This window comes from Trichomycterus rosablanca, chromosome 12 (genome assembly GCF_030014385.1).
Source record: "Trichomycterus rosablanca isolate fTriRos1 chromosome 12, fTriRos1.hap1, whole genome shotgun sequence".
Taxonomy (NCBI): Eukaryota; Metazoa; Chordata; class Actinopteri; order Siluriformes; family Trichomycteridae; genus Trichomycterus; species Trichomycterus rosablanca.
In genome coordinates, this window is record NC_085999.1 from 7,715,400 (window position 1) to 7,734,583 (window position 19,184).

At 38.2% G+C, this 19,184-nt stretch overlaps 2 protein-coding genes across 2 annotated transcripts in view; both read left to right on the top strand.

The window, feature by feature from the left end:
• zmp:0000001200 (dedicator of cytokinesis protein 9) overlaps window positions 1–1,743 on the top strand; it is a 122,687-nt gene extending 120,944 nt beyond the window's left edge. The window contains exon 53 of the mRNA XM_063006412.1: window positions 719–1,743. Coding sequence (XP_062862482.1) covers window positions 719–844 — 126 coding nt within the window. The 3' untranslated portion in view covers window positions 845–1,743. The remainder of the gene's footprint in view (window positions 1–718) is intronic.
• Window positions 1,744–4,639: 2,896 nt separating this feature from the next.
• Window positions 4,640–17,917, top strand: slc15a1a (solute carrier family 15 member 1a). The gene is made up of 21 exons (XM_063006654.1): window positions 4,640–4,661; window positions 4,783–4,924; window positions 4,997–5,116; window positions 5,235–5,334; window positions 5,544–5,634; window positions 5,737–5,820; window positions 6,505–6,587; window positions 11,536–11,622; window positions 12,152–12,241; window positions 12,714–12,758; window positions 12,887–12,919; window positions 13,018–13,106; window positions 13,330–13,411; window positions 14,124–14,243; window positions 14,593–14,736; window positions 14,835–14,881; window positions 15,076–15,171; window positions 15,258–15,369; window positions 16,480–16,614; window positions 17,365–17,472; window positions 17,639–17,917. The coding sequence occupies exons 1-21, from the start codon at window positions 4,655–4,657 to the stop codon at window positions 17,864–17,866; spliced, it is 2,043 nt and encodes a 680-aa protein (XP_062862724.1). The 5' UTR covers window positions 4,640–4,654; the 3' UTR covers window positions 17,867–17,917.
• The last annotated feature ends 1,267 nt before the right edge of the window (window positions 17,918–19,184 follow it).

Here is a 19,184-nt window from a genome sequence, read left to right on the forward strand (position 1 = left end):
CATACCACAGAGAATGATACAATGTTAATTGCTCACCTGAATCATTTTGTACATTTCTGAAAGCACATGCTGTTTCCCAGTCATCTCATTGGTATGTGGTATGTAGAGATTAGGTTAAAAGCATAGGCTGGGCGGCTACATGAACAATGATTGGCTTATTGTTCATGCAGGGTGGGAGCCAGACGGGACCTTATAACTGGTGCAATTACGACCTCTGCTGGCTGATTGATGGCGTCTGCATGGGGTCGAGGAATAATGTGATCAGGGTGTGGCTCTCCGTACACAAAGCTGATCCGTATATGAACTCACCTCGTGCAGGTGAAAAGATGCAGTCGGTACTGCACACATATCGGAGGGGGCATGTGACAGTCTCGCTCTCCTCAATCAGCAGTGGGGATCAGCATCAGTAGAGAGGAAGCGTAATGCAATCTGGTAATTGGATACAACTAGATTGGGAGGAAAATTGGAAAAAATGCAACAAAAAAGACTGACATTATTTTTTCATTACACATTTGTTATACTGCAAATATACATAATCTTATACAAGTCAATGTGTAACGGTAATGCTTTTTTTTCTCTGCTTACATGGACAGATTGGATGGTAATGCAGATTTAAATTTCACACCAGCTATTTACTTATTTCTTGGTTATATTATTAATTACAGAATGAAGCTAATTTACTGTCTCCTCTCTTCACTGTCCCTCTTTCTGTATGTAGATCTCTCCTGTGGAGGATGTAATGAAGAGTCCTCTGCCTGACTCCCTGCACATCTTCAATGCCATCAGCGGCACTCCAACTACAGCCAGCATCCAGGGAATCCCTAACTCCTCCTCTGTGGTCTGAGCTTGAGCGTTAACCCAGTCACTTTGAATGTTGTATTCCTTAATATTCTTCATGTTGAGCTGTGTGTGATGGCAGTCATATGTTGTATGTTGGAACAGCTAACTGGGACTTGCTTCTACTCTGTCTTTTCCACTTCTGCCTCTAAAAAACGCAGCAATGGTGTCTGTTTTTCGAACCTCTTTGTCAGCGACCCTGGACGAGTGACAGTGTGTGATCTGTTAGCTTGGTTAAGGTTTATGCAAAAGAAAGTTTTTTCCTATCCGGTTCTGCTGGGGATCTGAGTTACTGTTTCCTGTGGAGACTTTTTACATAGTAATGACCCATTATTGTAATTAAAGTGGTTTAATTACTAATTTAATTTTCTTCTTCTGCTTTTTTATTTCTAACTTAAATCTGTGTAGTGCTTTATGTACAGAATTCTAATTTCTAAAGTCTTACCGATGTTCTGCTGATTTGAAATTGAGCCGTGACATTCCCTGTTTTTATATAATGAGCAGCAAAAAGTTCTATTTTAACAACGCTGAGCATCAGGCAGGTAAATCTAAACCACTTTCATTTCTCAGACTGAGAGTTTTAAAGCCACGCTATGATGGGAAGGGAGTTGGTCTGAGCTGAGTGTAATTATGCGTGCAGAAATATCTAAGCCGAGTGCAATATGAAGCAAGCTGAGCTCTTGCTGTGTGTTATACACTGTAAGGCTGGTGTTGATCCTTCTTGCCAAAGAGCGAAGAAGAGGCGCTAGTGAAGGAGCAAACACGTTTACCACATTAGTGTTCCTTTAAATGTTTATCAAAGCCTTTTATATTTACAGTAAGAGTTTTTTGTATCTATATTTAATAGACACTCACTGTTCTACTTTGTCAAATGCTTATGGTTTAAATAAATTGCATTATTTTAAATTGTGTCCTTTTTCTTTCAGTACTTAATCTTTAAATGTCATTTTAAATCAGGACTGCTCAGTTAGCTTAGGGATAGGCACCTTTCGAAAATTATTCCTTATTACAAACACATTGTTATATACAAATGTTGGTATTAGGTTGTGTTCACATAGACATTCTTGGTATCCGTCAAAGACTTAATGGTGTCATTAATTTTAACAGATGTGTTAACAGATCATGTGGTCTCACATATGGCCACATTTACAAAATAATTGTCCCAGAACTCTGCAGGCCTATCCAGATTCCTTCTGTGCTTCTGTGCTGTGTTGTGGGGTCCAGCCATGAAGTTCTTGGTTTTTAAGTGATAATCGTATGACAACCACTGACACATTTGTACCATCATCAGGTCATACTCTCTCTCGCAGTAACACTGGGGTATTTCTTCATTGTACTGATGATATTACTAAGGTCTCTGGATGGAATTTTGCTGCTGTGCCATAAGTTTAGAACTTCAGGACAGTGCTCCCATGGAATGTTCATGACAAATCTTCTCATACGTATTGTCCTTCTGGTGCAATAAAATGATCTCCTCTCTTACCAGGGTTAAAAACTATCTGAAGCAAATTAAGACTCGTTATTAATTTCTAATGTTTTGATGATGTTGTAATTCAACTTTAGGTCATACAGACAAAGCAGTAGTTTTTCAGATCTGAAAGATTATGAAGAAGTTGAATAATTGTGATATGGCAGTATTACCAAAATATCTTGCTACCCTGTAATACTACATCATTCATTTTCTTCGTTCTTTATCTGCATCATTTAACTCATACATCAAGCAAAATCTAGCTCTGCATATAAGTAGTATTTCCTGTGAAATATTTAATAACAAACAATATGTTTGCATGCAGGCATTTATGGTAGACATCTTTTCCTTAAATTCATACTACTACTACATACTACTATCAAAATACCATGGTGCCAATGCTGTAATTAGAATTTTGACACACCATTGAGCGTGAATTATGTTTGTTTTTGTTAACAACCAAGCAGACTGACTAGTAAACTTGCTAAATAACTAGCTTGCAATTACCCATTTACATTCTTCTTTAAATTCTGCTATAAATTGTACATCAGTTAATAAGTGATATAAAACAGTGGGGCTTAAAAGTATCAAATCTAAATGTCTGTAACAATTGTGAATGTCATTTTATTTGAAAAGTTTGGTTGTATTACATGGTAGTTAGCTTTACACGAAAGTAGGTGTGTGTGTGCGTGTGCCAGCGTGTGCCAGCATGCATGTGTAGATGTTTTTGTTTATTCTTTTTTTATTTGTGGTGATGGTGATGAACTGTAGTTTTCCCCCCTACACACACATTCACAAGCATGAACAGTCTAATCTAACAGACTGTTCCAGAGTTTAAATGGTTGTATTCCGTGTATGAGCTTGCTTCATCACTCCTGCTGCTTATGTGTTCAGAAGAAGAATCATAAATAAGGCCACAGTCCACTCATAACATCTCAACCTTTATACAGTGGCTTCTGTATCAACACAGGCCCTTTCAGTCACTGATATTCAGCACATCACACACATAACCATGGCAGGTAAGATTAAAACACATCTCTGTTAGAGATTTTTAGGATTTATATAATATACTTGATGTTTTAACACTAATACGGATACATATTCTCAATCGACAGATAAAGAGGAGAAGGATACAAAATCAAAGAAGGTGAGACTGATAGTCACTGAAGTTATTAAGCATTAGAGGTGTTGGACTGGTTTGTCTTTGGTGTATGATTTTATATAATATTGGCAATGGGAAACATTTAAATTTTAGATATAGTATAAAGTAAAACTAATAGGAAAGTACAAATGTTTTCTGTTATGTAAAATAGTCTAGGTTTACTAGAAATGTGCAAAAATAATGTTTCTGTATATTGTAAATATTTCTACATTAAGACTAATTTAATGATAATCTAACAGCAAGATTAAATACAATTTAAGCCAGATTTACTACTTTGGGCAGAAGTGTGAGTACACAGAAAGTGATCAGAAAATAAGATCTCAGAATCTTCACTGTTCCAGATACAGAGTAAAACACACAGTTCAAATACTTATGAGTTAAAACCACATTATTTTATTGCTCTTGCTTTCTGGTGTTTTTACATGAACAATTTAAATTTACATTTAAAAAGTGTGTTACATGCCTAATTTAAGCTGACTAGTGTACCAGTGAGAAAGTAGTTTATGTGCCTATAAGTGACAAGTCTCAGTATTAGAAGAGTTTATACAGCTCATATAGGGCTAAGCATCAGTGACAGTGATAAGCTATCTGCTGGGCAAAAGTGTATTTTTGCTGCTGATATCTACAAATTTTACTCAGTAATGTTTCAGATACTTTTAACTACACAGTGGGTATTGAAAAAATATGATTTAGTTTCAGAACAAATGTTATTACTTAAAAAATTTTCTTTGTTTAATTTTAAAAGGGTCGATTAAAGGTTGTGGAACTGTCACTGTTTAAGAACTGTATCAGAGCATAAATGCATTAACAGGCAATAGGCAAAAGATAAGGGTGTGCAAAAGTGGTCATGGTGTATTTAATGGGGTTAATTGTTAATTATTAAACCAAATAGTATTAGTTTCATTTCAGCACTGTATTATCTTTTAAAGGGTTGGGCAAGGGATCATTTTAGACAGTGTCATAAGTTTAACAAATCGTACTAAATGATGAGTATAACTGAATGACATTATTTTTAAAAATCATACAGATACATAGAGCATACAGTATGTCCATCATTTTGCATCCAACTGCATCCACTGATTCATGTATTTGTGCACTATGTGCAGAGGGCGGAATGCTGCGGTTTTCCAGTCAGTATATTTTTCATTGTTGTCAATGAGTTTTGTGAAAGATTCTCCTACTATGGAATGCGTGGTAAGTGTGATCCTGTGTGGGTGTTTGTAAAGGAAATAATGATGACAGCACTGCTAAAAATACAGTGTAGAAGTAATGGGTATATATTTGAGTTTCCGTGTGTGTGTGATTCTACCCCCAGCGGTGTTGGTGCTGTACTTCAGATATTTCCTGCGTTGGGATGATGACCTTGCTACCTCTATCTATCATGCTTTTGTGGCCCTGTGCTACCTGACTCCAATCCTAGGAGCCATTGTGGCCGACTCATGGCTTGGCAAGTTTAAGTGAGTGCCCGGTTAATCCAGTGTAAACTGTGGAATTAAAAAAAATCTGTCCCTAACATTTTTTCTTTGCAGGACCATTATCTACTTGTCCATTGTGTACACCATCGGTCAGATATTTATGGCAGTCAGTGCTATTCATGACATTACTGATACAAACAGAGATGGCAAACCTGACAACATTGCAGTCCATGTGTGAGTGTAACATCTTATTGACCTAGCCTAGTGTTTACTCAAATGTTATCTGATGCATTATTAGTATATTCACCACATTATTGTATATGTATAAATATTTTTTGGGTTCATGACTTAGGGCCTTGGCTATGATAGGACTGATCCTCATTGCTCTGGGTACAGGAGGCATCAAGCCCTGCGTGTCTGCATTTGGGGGAGATCAGTTTGAGGACCATCAGGTTTGAATATTAAAAAATACTTTGGAATTTTCTACCTAATCTACCACATGTGTGTAACTATCACTGAAAAAATATTGACATTTTTCAGATAAAAAAAACTGTTTTAAGCAAGCACACAGTCTGTAAATACAGCATTTTATCTTATAAAAATCGTACATTTTTTGGGTCTTGTACCAGACCCATTAGTTACTTATCTCTTAAATTTGCAGGCAAGGCAGAGAAGTACATTCTTCTCTGTGTTCTACTTGTGTATTAATGCTGGCAGTCTACTCTCCACTCTCATCACCCCAATACTCCGAGGTATATTACATTCCTACACCAGCTGTTAATATGATCAGCAGAATATCATCCAACATTTTCTAACTTCATTTGAACCTATTTGTATGTGAAATCTGTACCCAGGTCAGGAGTGTGGTATCCATAGTGTGCAGAAGTGCTACCCCTTGGCCTTCGGTGTACCTGCAGCCCTCATGGTAGTTTCTTTGGGTAAGTTTTTTTTGTGTGCCAGGCAAGTCAACTGAATTAGTTTGGATAATTAGTAAAAAGATCAATACAGTGAAGGAAAAACGTATCTAATCACTTTGGTTGTCCTTTTTTGATCTACTTTTAGTGCATGTATATATAAAGACTTCCACACTAAGAAATATGTAGCATTTAGCAGCATTGTGGTTCAGTTTTGATTCATTCCTATTGGTAAACTTCTTCGATTCAAGGTTGTGAGCTTCTTTCTAATATGGGCCTTGCAAGTACTCTTGCCTTCTTTTTTTTAAAATCACTCCTGAGTCATTTTGTTTGGGTTTGAGGTCACATTCTTTAGATTTAGATTCTTGGCCAATGAAATTACATTGTCTTGTACTTTGTCGAAATGTATTATTTCATACATTTCAACATAGGCTCTTGATGCATGCTCAATAATTCAGGTACACAAATCCACAAAGTTGAATCAGTTCATTTGGACACAAGTTTGTTGTAGAGATACGTTTCACCACTCAATCCAAGTGACTTCTTCAGACTGATGAATTGGAGAGAGAATGGCTGACAAATTGTATAGAGCAAAAGATAGGCTACAGGCACAAAGTTGTCCTCTTTGATGGATGTATATGATAAAACAGGTGTAGAGTGTTCTATACTATCTGCAGTGAGTCTAAATGTTGTTTTGTGTATCCGCAGTTGTGTTTATTGCTGGCAGCGGTATGTATGTTAAAGCTGCACCCAAGGGCAATATCATGCTGGATGTGTCTAAATGTATTGGGGTGAGTTTGCTGCACATTATTATATATACAGTGCCTTGCAAAAGTATTCAGCCCCCTTGAACTTTTCAACCTTTTGCCACATTTCAGGCTTTAAACATAACGATATGAAATTGTAATTTTTTGTGAAGAATCAACAACAAGTGGGACACAATCGTGAAGTGGAACGAAATTTATTGGATATTTTAAACTTTTTTTAGAAATAAAAAACTGAAAAGTGGGGCGTGCAATATTATTCAGCCCCCTTGCGTTAATACTTTGTAGCGCCACCTTTTGCTGCGATTACAGCTGCAAGTCGCTTGGGGTATGTCTCTATCAGTTTTGCACATCGAGAGACAGAAATTTTTGCCCATTCTTCCTTGCAAAACAGCTCGAGCTCAGTGAGGTTGGATGGAGAGCGTTTGTGAACAGCAGTTTTCAGCTCTTTCCACAGATTCTCGATGGGATTCAGGTCTGGACTTTGACTTGGCCATTCTAACACCTGGATACGTTTATTTGTGAACCATTCCATTGTAGATTTTGCTTTATTTTTTGGATCATTGTCTTGTTGGAAGATAAATCTCCGTTCCAGTCTCAGGTCTTTTGCAGACTGCAACAGGTTTTCTTCCAGAATGGTCCTGTATTTGGCTCCATCCATCTTCCCATCAATTTTAACCATCTTCCCTGTCCCTGCTGAAGAAAAGCAGGCCCAAACCATGATGCTGCCACCACCATGTTTGACAGTGGGGATGGTGTGTTCAGGGTGATGAGCTGTGTTGCTTTTACGCCAAATATAACGTTTTGCATTGTGGCCAAAAAGTTCGATTTTGGTTTCATCTGACCAGAGCACCTTCTTCCACATGCTTGGTGTGTCTCCCAGGTGACTTTTTATAGATATCTTTGAGAAATGGCTTTCTTCTTGCCACTCTTCCATAAAGGCCAGATTTGTGCAGTGTACGACTGATTGTGTCCTATGGACAGAGTCTCCCACCTCAGCTGTAGATCTCTGCAGTTCATTCAGAGTGATCATGGGCCTCTTGGCTGCATCCCTGATCAGTCTTCTCCTTGTTTGAGCTGAAAGTTTAGAGGGACGGCCGGGTCTTGGTAGATTTGCAGTGGTCTGATACTCCTTCCATTTCAATATGATCGCTTGCACAGTGCTCCTTGAGATGTTTAAAGCTTGGGAAATCTTTTTGTATCCAAATCCGGCTTTAAACTTCTCCACAACAGTATCTCGGACCTGCCTGGTGTGTTCCTTGGTCTTCATGATGCTCTCTGCACTTTAAACAGAACTCTGAGACTGTCACAGAGCAGGTGCATTTATACGGAGACTTGATTACACACAGGTGGATTCTATTTATCACCATCAGTCATTTAGGTCAACTTTGGATCATTCAGAGATCCTCACTGAACTTCTGGAGTGAGTTTGCTGCACTGAAAGTAAAGGGGCTGAATAATATTGCACGCCCCACTTTTTAGTTTTTTTTTTCTAAAAAAAGTTTAAAATATCCAATAAATTTCGTTCTACTTCACGATTGTGTCCCACTTGTTGTTGATTCTTCACAAAAAATTACAATTTCATATCGTTATGTTTGAAGCCTGAAATGTGGCAAAAGGTTGAAAAGTTCAAGGGGGCTGAATACTTTTGCAAGGCACTGTATACAGTGTATCACAAAAGTGAGTACACCCCTCACATTTCTGCAGATATTTAAGTATATCTTTTCATGGGACAACACTGACAAAATGACACTTTAACACAATGAAAAGTAGTCTGTGTGCAGCTTATATAACAGTGTAAATTTATTCTTCCCTCAAAATAACTCAATATACAGCCATTAATGTCTAAACCACCGGCAAGAAAAGTGAGTACACCCCTAAGAGACTACACCCCTAAATGTCAAAATTGAGCACTGCTTGTCATTTTCCCTCCAAAATATCATGTGATTTGTTAGTGTTACTAGGTCTCAGGTGTGCATAGGGAGCAGGTGTGTTCAATTTAGTAGTACAGCTCTCACACTCTCTCATACTGGTCACTGAAAGTTCCAACATGGCACCTCATGGCAAAGAACTCTCTGAGGATCTTAAAAGACGAATTGTTGCGCTACATGAAGATGGCCAATGCTACAAGAAGATTGCCAACACCCTGAAACTGAGCTGCAGCACAGTGGCCAAGATCATCCAGCGTTTTAAAAGAGCAGGGTCCACTCAGAACAGACCTCGCGTTGGTCGTCCAAAGAAACTGAGTGCACGTGCTCAGCGTCACATCCAACTGCTGTCTTTGAAAGATAGGCGCAGGAGTGCTGTCAGCATTGCTGCAGAGATTGAAAAGGTGGGGGGTCAGCCTGTCAGTGCTCAGACCATACGCCGCACACTACATCAAATTGGTCTGCATGGCTGTCACCCCAGAAGGAAGCCTCTTCTGAAGTCTCTACACAAGAAAGCCCGCAAACAGTTTGCTGAAGACATGTCAACAAAGGACATGGATTACTGGAACCATGTCCTATGGTCTGATGAGACCAAGATTAATTTGTTTGGTTCAGATGGTCTCAAGCATGTGTGGCGGCAATCAGGTGAGGAGTACAAAGATAAGTGTGTCATGCCTACAGTCAAGCATGGTGGTGGGAATGCCATGGTCTGGGGCTGCATGAGTGCAGCAGGTGTTGGGGAGTTACATTTCATTGAGGGACACATTAACTCCAATATGTACTGTGAAATACTGAAGCAGAGCATGATTCCCTCCCTCCGGAAACTGGGTCGCAGGGCAGTGTTCCAGCATGATAATGACCCCAAACACACCTCTAAGACGACCACTGCTTTATTGAAGAGGCTGAGGGTAAAGGTGATGGACTGGCCAAGCATGTCTCCAGACCTAAACCCAATAGAACATCTTTGGGGCATCCTCAAGCGGAAGGTGGAGGAGCGCAAAGTCTCGAATATCCGCCAGCTCCGTGATGTCGTCATGGAGGAGTGGAAAAGCATTCCAGTGGCAACCTGTGAAGCTCTGGTAAACTCCATGCCCAGGAGAGTTAAGGCAGTTCTGGGAAATAATGGTGGCCACACAAAATATTGACACTTCAGGAACTTTCACTAAGGGGTGTACTCACTTTTGTTGCCGGTGGTTTAGACATTAATGGCTGTATATTGAGTTATTTTGAGGGAAGAATAAATTTACACTGTTATATAAGCTGCACACAGACTACTTTTCATTGTGTCAAAGTGTCATTTTGTCAGTGTTGTCCCATGAAAAGATATACTTAAATATCTGCAGAAATGTGAGGGGTGTACTCACTTTCGTGATACACTGTATATATATACAGTTCCATGAGAAAGTATTCACACCCCTTCACTTTTTCCACATTTTGTTACGTTACAGACATATTTGAAAACCGATTTGAGTATAGTTTTCTTTTAAAAAATCTACATGAAATAGCCCATAATGACAAAGTGAAAACATGTTTTCAGATATTTTTGTAAATTTATTACAAATGTAAACATTTAAACATAATAGGTACATAAGTATTCACACCCATGGCTTAATATTTTGTTGAAGCACCTTTGGCAGCAATCACAGCCTCAAGTCTTCTTGGGTATGTCTGTACAAGCTTGGCACACCTGTTTTTGGGCATTTTCTCCCATTCTTCTCTGCAGATCCTCTCAAGCTCAGTCAGGTTGGATGGGCAGCGTCTGTAGACAGCCATTTCTAGGTCTTTCCAGAGATGTTCAATTGGATTCAAGTCCGGGCTCTGGCTGGGCCACTCAAGGACATTCACAGACTGCTCCTGAAGCCACTCCTTTGTTATCTTTGTGCTTTGGGTCATTGTCGTGTTGGAAGATGAATCGTCACCCTAGTCTGAGTTCCAGAGCACTCTGGAGCAGGTTTTCTTAAAGAATCTCTCTATATTTGGCTGCTGTCATCTTACCCTCCATGCGGACTAGTCACCCAGTTCCTGCAGCAGAAAAACATCCCCACAGCATGATGCTGCCACCACCATGCTTGACAGTAGGGATGGTGTTAGCCAGGCGATGAGCAGTGCCTGTTTTTCTCCAGACATGACGCTTGTAGTTCAGGCCAAAAAGTTCTATTTTGGTTTCATCAGAATCCTTAAGGTGCTTTTTGGCAAACTCCAAGCGGGCTGCCATGTGCCATCTGGCCACTCTACCATAAAGGCCTGATTGGTGGAGTGTGTTAGCAATGGTTGACCTACTGGATGGTTGTCCTATCTCCACAAGGGAACACTGGAGCTCTGCCTTAGTGACCATTGGGTTTTTGGTCACCTCTCTGACCAAGGCCCTTCTTCCCTGATTACTCAGTTTGGTCGGGCGGCCAGATCTAGGGAGGGTTCTGGTGGTTCCAAACTTCTTCCATTTACGAATAATGAAGACCACAGTGCTTTTCGGGACCTTCAATGCTGCCAAAAATGTTTTGTATCCGTCCCCAGATTTGTGCCTTGACACAATCTGGTCTCGGAGGTCTAAAGACAATTCCTTTGACTTCGTTGCTTGGTTTCTGCTCTGATATGCACTGTCAACTGTGAGACCCTTTATAGACAAGTGTGTGCCATTCCAAATTATGTTCATTCAACTGAATTTACCACAGGTGGTCTCCAATCAAGTTGTAGAAGCATCTCAAGGATGATCAGTGTAAACTGGGTGCACCTGAGCTCAATTTTGAGCGTCACAGCAAAGTGTGTGAATATTTATGTACCTATTATGTTTAAATGTTTACATTTTTAAAAGATTTACAAAAATGTCTGAAAACATGATTTCACTTGATGTCATTATGGGCTATTTCATGTAGATTTTGTAAAAGAAAACTATACTCAAATCGGATTTCGAATATGTCTGTAACGTAACAAAATGTGGAAAAAGTGAAGGGGTGTGAATACTTTCTCATGGCACTGTATATATATATAGTTATGTATTATTTCAACATTAAAAAAACAGTAACAAAATATTTATGTTTTCCCCATAGTTTGCTATTAAGAATCGTTTTAAACATAGAAGCAGTAAGTACCCAAAGAGAGAGCACTGGCTGGACTGGGCCTCCGAGAAATACGATGTATGTATCCTCCTCTTTTTATTTATTTTTATTTTTTTATGTCAGTATTCTTCCACTCACTCACTCACTCACTCACTCACTCAACACACACTTACTCAATAGTTGCAAGATCTGTATGGCCAAAATGTCAATAGTATGTTGACCTGGCTATAAGCTTGCTCATTTTTTTGTTGTGTGTTTGTGGAGAATCTGTGCCCATTTAGTCAAAAGAGCATTTGTGAGATCAGGCAGTAATGTTGGTTGAGGCAGTCTGGCTCACAAATGACAATCCAATTCATTCAAAGTTTAGTAGGGTTGAGATCAGGGTTGTGTGCAGGCTACTGGAGCTTCTCAACACCAAACTGATCAAACATTGTTCTTCTGGAAGTTACAAGAATATAATTTATGTTATATAGTTTATTTTACACACCTTTTTGCAATGGGTAGGGCTGAAAGACCTAATCTCAGTAATTTAGGAAAGTTCACATACAGTTGACCATACAGTGTAAATAATACAAAGTCTTACATCACATTGTCTTCTGTTCTACAGAAACTCCTCATCGCTCAAATAAAGATGGTGCTCAAAGTGCTGTTTCTCTACATCCCTTTGCCCATGTTCTGGACTCTTTTTGACCAAAAGGTAATACTAACTAAAAGTAGTCAAATTATTTGAAATTAACTGTATATACGCTGTATTTTTTTATTCTATTTATTATTTTAACACATGCCCTCTTACGACATGTGTGCAGTAGCCAACCACTTCTTTTGCCTGCATGAAGTGGGTTCACACAAGGATTGGTGTAGTGTACAGAGAATTACTCACTTATCTCAATTATTCCCTGGCTCTGTGCAACTGCAGCAGCAATGAGAAATCCATTCGGCCCTTGGACATATCCAATCATACCTGTGTAGGCACCCAGCCAACCTATCACAAGCTTGAAATCTCAGCACTGGTGGCATGCGTGTTTTACCACTGTGCAACCAGAGCTCCAACATTTATTATCTAAAATTGGCCATTTTTTGTGATTTGTGCCAGATAAATGGGCATTTCTACATGCAGCAATGATATACCTCAGAAAATAAATGATATGTTGTTGTTACTTGGTTTATAGGGCTCACGTTGGACCCTTCAAGCCACCACCATGGACGGGACCCTTGTAAGTTGATCAATGAAACACTCTATATGTAGGGCATCAAACTGACCGTAGTTTGTATTGACTAGGAGCTCCATTCATATTCAGCTAGCTTAGCTGTTTCATTTTATTTGTGTTTCCTCTGGTTACAGGGAACTTTGGTTCTGCAGCCAGATCAGATGCAGGTGAGTTTGTCTCTGCTGCACAACTGAATGCAGTGTGGAAGAGCTGATTAGGCTTTTATATCGTATAACCATGTTGAATGTTTCTACATTTTGTCCAGACCGTGAATCCCATTTTTATCCTCACTCTGGTGCCCATTATGGACAGAATTGTGTATCCCCTCATCCAAAAGTGTGGTTTAAACTTCACGTAAGATCTTTTTCAGTACTCTCCCTCTTAATTAAAGCAGTGATATCCATTTTGGGTGGCATTGTGCTTGTATATAGCTATTGGGGCAGCACATAAATGTTATGTTATTATACGTATGTAAGATAATATATAATATACTGAGTCTGGTATGTCTATTTTTTACAAAACAGTATTGCTTCCAGACATTTGTCCTGTATTGTAACTGTTTCATCTCATCCCACAGTCCTTTAAAGAGAATGACGGTTGGAATGTTTTTGGCAGCCATGGCTTTCGTCGCTGCAGCTCTGGTCCAGATTGAGATTGATGTGAGTGTAAACTGATAGCAGTGATTTAGATTTATGTCATGTCCATCAGCGTGCAAACAAGTTACAAATTAAAAGAAGGAAAAATAAACATGTATATCCAATCATAAGGTGTTGTGCCACCATGTGCTATTAGAAAAGCTTCAGTAATCCCCAGAATACATTCGACAACTGTTGAAGAGACTGAACACAGTTTATTCATTCGATAATAGTGCTGGAGAGCTCTGTCTTTAAAATCTTTTAAAGATGTTTAACTGGTTTGAGATCTTTTTAATGTAAAGGCCATGACAGATTTATTCATTTTTATGCTCATGAAGCTATTCAGGACCACCGTATGCCCTCCAAATTGGGGCATGCTTGTGTTGGGAGTGAGCAGTCCTATGAGGCGAATTATGTTCCAACATATCGATCAGTTAATGTCAAGAGTTATGCCCCAATAGCACAGAACCCCTTGTCAAAGTCGCTTGGATGTTTTTTCTCAAGCCATCTTGAGTCAAGGGATGTTTAGAGTTTTTATGCATGCCACAGACAAAAGTAGAACAGTAATTGCTTAATTATATCATGCACTACACCTGAACTTGTGTTTCTGCTCTTAGTAATGACCTTTTCTCATTAATTTGTCATCTGTGTAGATATGGTTGTCTTTATACTAAGGATGTTTTGTATTTGTAAGTACAGTGTTTTAATACTTGCAACATATGTATTTTATTTTTAGAAAACTCTACCAGTCTTTCCATCTTCCTCTCAAAGCCAGCTGAAGATAGTGAACATGGGAAGTACCCAGCTCCAAGTCAACATTGCTCCTAACTATACTGCTGTGATTGGATCCCTGCAGGTGCAACACTTACATCTACTCACACACACGTATGCACACATGCATACGTGTACACACACACACACACACACACACACACACGTACACACACGTACACACATACCAAAGACCATCCAAAGATTAGATGACACCAATAAAAGAACACAGCTGACAAGGCTTATCCTAAATGTCTTCATGTAGATAGTAGCAAAGCAGTTTAAGTCTTTAGAATTTGGTCTTTCTTGAGAGTCACAAAAGTTTTGGGACACATATACAAATCCATAGGCAATAATAAGGAGTTGTTTTTTTTTATTTTTAATATGTTTATCAGACTGACTTGCTAACATGCTTGATGTGTGTGTATTAACAGGCAAGTGAAGATTACGTTACCTTTAACAGTCCTAGGATTACAGTATCTTTAAACCAATCTACAGTGAATAATCAAGCCTTCACCTTAACTGAGGGAGAACGACAGACCCTGATCATCCCCTCTGACCCAAATCTCATGTATATTGTAAGAATAAAATAATTCTATTATTCTGTTAATAACACTTCTGTACCCAATTGTAAATATTCCTTTTTGCATACATAATACAATGTTTTCTTTTTTAGACCAAAGATTTAACCTCCAAGCCAGAGCAAGGCAATAATGCAGTCAGGTCAGTGAAGTCTTAAACATCTTTAGTTTACAGGTAACTGTAAGTAATTGTCTTGTCTGTACAAAACCATTAATTCATTACTTGTTGTTATTACAACACTGACTTACAATAAAATCTAAGCTTGTTTTGCACTCTGTTAACATTTTATGCAAATGTAGTAATAATAAACAAATTCATGTTTACTTTTTGCACAGATTTCTAAATGGCATGGGTACAACACTGAATGTTTCAGATATTGCAGAAGTTGAGCCATCAGCAGTTTCAAACTACACCCTGGTTTCACAGGGGTTGTAAGTGCAAATATACACACATGGGTTAACAATCAATGCATTTGTGTACTGGCTTGTTATCCCAGATTAATGTTTTTTCTTCTCAGGCGGACATTTACCATCACTAATGGTGTGCAGTCATGTCAGTTCTCCAACCAGTTTGGATTTGGAGGTGCCTACACCTTCATTATCCCCAGCACACTTAGCTGGACAGAAAAGGTGTGTTTAAATGTTTGATTATTTGTTATACTAGCGCACACTCATATTCACTGGTCTGTGATTCAGTATTATAAGAAATCTCTGAACTTGGCCATAATGCAGGTGCATGTGCAGAAGCATTGTAGCCTTTTAACATACACACTTAGTAACATTTAGGGATTTGACCAAGTTTAACTTAAATGAAATGATTTCAATGAAAACAGTACAAAGAAGATATAAATATTTAATGTTATCTACCTAACTTTTTTTTTTTTTTTTTTTTTTTTGGTAAATACACACTTGTCCTGAAAGTGATGACTGAAACATGTTCCAACACAACACAGTTTAAGAAGTAGGGATGCTGTAAAACATTTAAAATGCATGTGTAACAGATGTTCCAATCATACCAATCATCCAATCATACAGTGCATTATGTTATCAAAATATTCAAAAAGCCAAAAAAGAAAACCATTACTAAATGGCAATGACCTAATGTTTTAGGTGATGTTGTATTAAAATAGCACTACATTAAAACAACACTGCATATAAATGTTATCACATTAGAACTGGGCAACATTCTGCTATCAAATGTTGATCTCTTGGTGCCGTTAGTACCCATGTTGGAATGTGAATCAAGTTTAGAATGAGCACGTATTTACAACATTTATATTTAACCTAAAACAAAAACAAAAAAATCTTGTTTTTGTACTAAAGATTTATTAGTATTTCACATAGTGCCCCCACTTTTTTGGATCTGAGGTTTGTATTTTAGACAAATTATATTCTTACTAAATAGCATAATTAGCTTCATGCTCAGTATGTGGCTAAATAAATTTAGAATTTAAAAGTGTCTGTGCTTAGAGATTTTCTTTTTCAAGCTTAAAACGGTTAGAAAATTAAGTAAAAAAAAAAAGAATACATAAAATAAACATGACAAAAATCCCTTTCTAAAAAACGTTTAACAGTGCTGCTTTAGTGCTAATGTGAATGCCTGGTGCCATTTGGCGTACTAGTTATTAAGTAACATCAAATGAAGTTCTGCCTTCTAAAATACTTCTGATATTAGTTGTGCTGTTGATTAACCAATTATATAGATAAATTAATTAAACTTTTATGTGGATTTGTGTTTAGTGTGGTGGCACAGAAAAGGTGGAAGAAATAAAGCCCAACACAGTATCCATGGCCCTGCAGATCCCTCAGTATTTCCTCATCACTGCAGGAGAAGTGGTGTTCTCTGTCACCGGCCTGGAGTTCTCATATTCACAGGTTGACTTGTTACAGTGTTATGGTTTCAAACTTAAAGTGTATGATCTTAAGGTTATCCCATTGTCTTATCATTGACTTATTCTACAAGCTGAGCAAATGCATTTCAATTTATTGCCATAGTAATTTACTTTACGTTTCCTTTTTGGAAATTAGCAATGACTGATTTGGGGGGAAATATGGTAAATGAAAAAACATTAACTTTTTCCTATCTTACAGCCAGCCCCCAAATGTCATTGTAATCTTTCGGAATCTCCCTACATATTTAACCATTTCTGTGGGTGGGCGTAAACTTTTTATTGGATGGATAAAAGTGTCAGCGGTGCTACAGGCCTGGCTGGGCACTAAACAAACACAATTAGCCATAACTGAGAAGGGAAGGTCAGATGGGGTTTAATACCATTATGTAACAATGAGGAATCAACAATGTAGTTTCTCCTCATTACGACTGCAACAGCGACGCTAAGAGTACATAGAGAGCGCTGTGGTTCTCATACATGCTCTATGTGAGAATCTGTATCTGAGCAGAGGTTAATAGAATGCATAGGATAATTTAGTATATCCAAATTGGGCTGCAAACATGTTAATAAATATAAAATTAACATATTAGCCCACTAACACTGGGATACAGGGTTTAAATCAGTGGTGCTACAGGACAGTTGGATGTCTCCATACACACATCATCATAAACAAGCTAAGATATGTGAGGATAAATACTTACATACTTAATAAATACATAAACTTGATCTGCAGGCACCCTCCAACATGAAAGCAGTACTGCAGGCTGGCTGGCTCCTCACTGTGGCCGTTGGTAACATTATAGTGTTGATTGTGGCAGAGCTGGCAAAGATACCTCAAAAGGTGCAGTATCTCATACACTTTTGAGCAAGACATACTGTAACATTTACACAATGGCTATGCATGTGCAATGAAACAAATAGCAAGCTTTAACTGAATAAGATAATTCTTCAGCCTCTTTGGTTAATGTACTGTGTATATTTGTTTTGTCTGTGTGTTTCCTCAATAGTGGGCAGAGTATGTGCTGTTTGCCTCTCTGTTAGTGGCAGTGTGTATAATCTTTTCTATAATGGCTTACCACTACACGTACATCGACCCTGCTGAGATCGAAGCTCAGTTCCTGCAAAATGCCGAGCTGGAACCAGACGACAAAGACGAGAAGAGTAAACCTATAAATATGGAAACCAAAAAATCTGTGGAGAACGAAAAGGATTCAATCAAAATGACTAAGATCTAAACATCAGGTTGTAATTGATGTACTGACTAATATCTAAGCACAGGATTATCATGTCATTTTTTAAAATCTATTTCTAATATATTTGCATGGAACTTACAGGTGGGTTCAAAAGCTTATGGGTGCCAAAAAAGTAAAAAAGTCTTGCTTTTATAGAGAAAGTCACTCAAAGTAAAGAGTAAGAAGTTGCATAGTGTGCAACAATATTTATAGTTACACATTACTGTTTTTTTCTTTTTTTAAACATAAGGACTTTTTCTATTTTAGCATGACTGAACACAGAGCCCTGACCTTACACCCACAGAACAATTTTGGTATAAATTGGAGGGTTAGTTGCAAGTCAGGCCTTCTCGTCCAACATCAGTGCCTGACCAAACAAATGTAAACTGAATGGGCATAAAAATCCAAAGACTTACAACCAGTTGTCGTTTTGTATTTTAAATAAAGCAATAAAGCAGTGAGGATGTGCAGGCTGATGTGGTGATACCCCTGTTTTTTAAAAAGTGTGTTTTACCTATCTATGTAAAACAAATAAACTCGACTTTTAAAAAACAAAAGCAGTTTTCTGTTTTAATTTTAAAAAATCTTGTCATTCTCTCTGAAATGAGAAGTAATACACATAAGCAGACGCGTACCCACTATTTCAGACACTGATTCTTGCCTTTATTGTATATTTAAATTTTCCCAATTGTCCAGACTTGTGGTTTGTAGGGATACATAACAAGTACTTGTTAAAACTATGTATAAATTCATAATAATAATTAAGAAGTGATTATTAAAGCAATTAATGCAAGGCCGTAATCACAATATATACTAAAGGGGGAGGGGGACACCTAATATTCAGATATGCTCAAAATGCCCCCATATAGTGATGTAAAAATTATAAATAAACATATTACACTTACTAGCTTTGCATAATGTTAAGCTCCGTCAGTGTTCCCATCAGTTGTTGGTATGGCAGGAATGTTTTAGAATGGCAGGAACAGCCCAGTATATTCGGTCTGGTTATGGGCTTAAATTAAATTAATGACAAGGGAAGAACATGCAGGTTCCACCTGGGAATTGAACAAAGGACCTTCTGGCAGTGAGGCAACAATGCTACCCACCGTGCCACCCCCTAGGGAAGCGTGAGTACGTGAATAAAAAGTGTTTGATGCCCTATGATGGACTGTCCAGGGTGTTTCCTGCCCTGCGCCCAGTGTCTGAACAAGCCGCTTATGGAAGATCAATACATTAATGCATGGATATTATCAAGTTATATAATAAAACCTTGTCCATAAGTCTGGTTATGTGTGAGTAGTATCATTATCTGCTCTGTAAA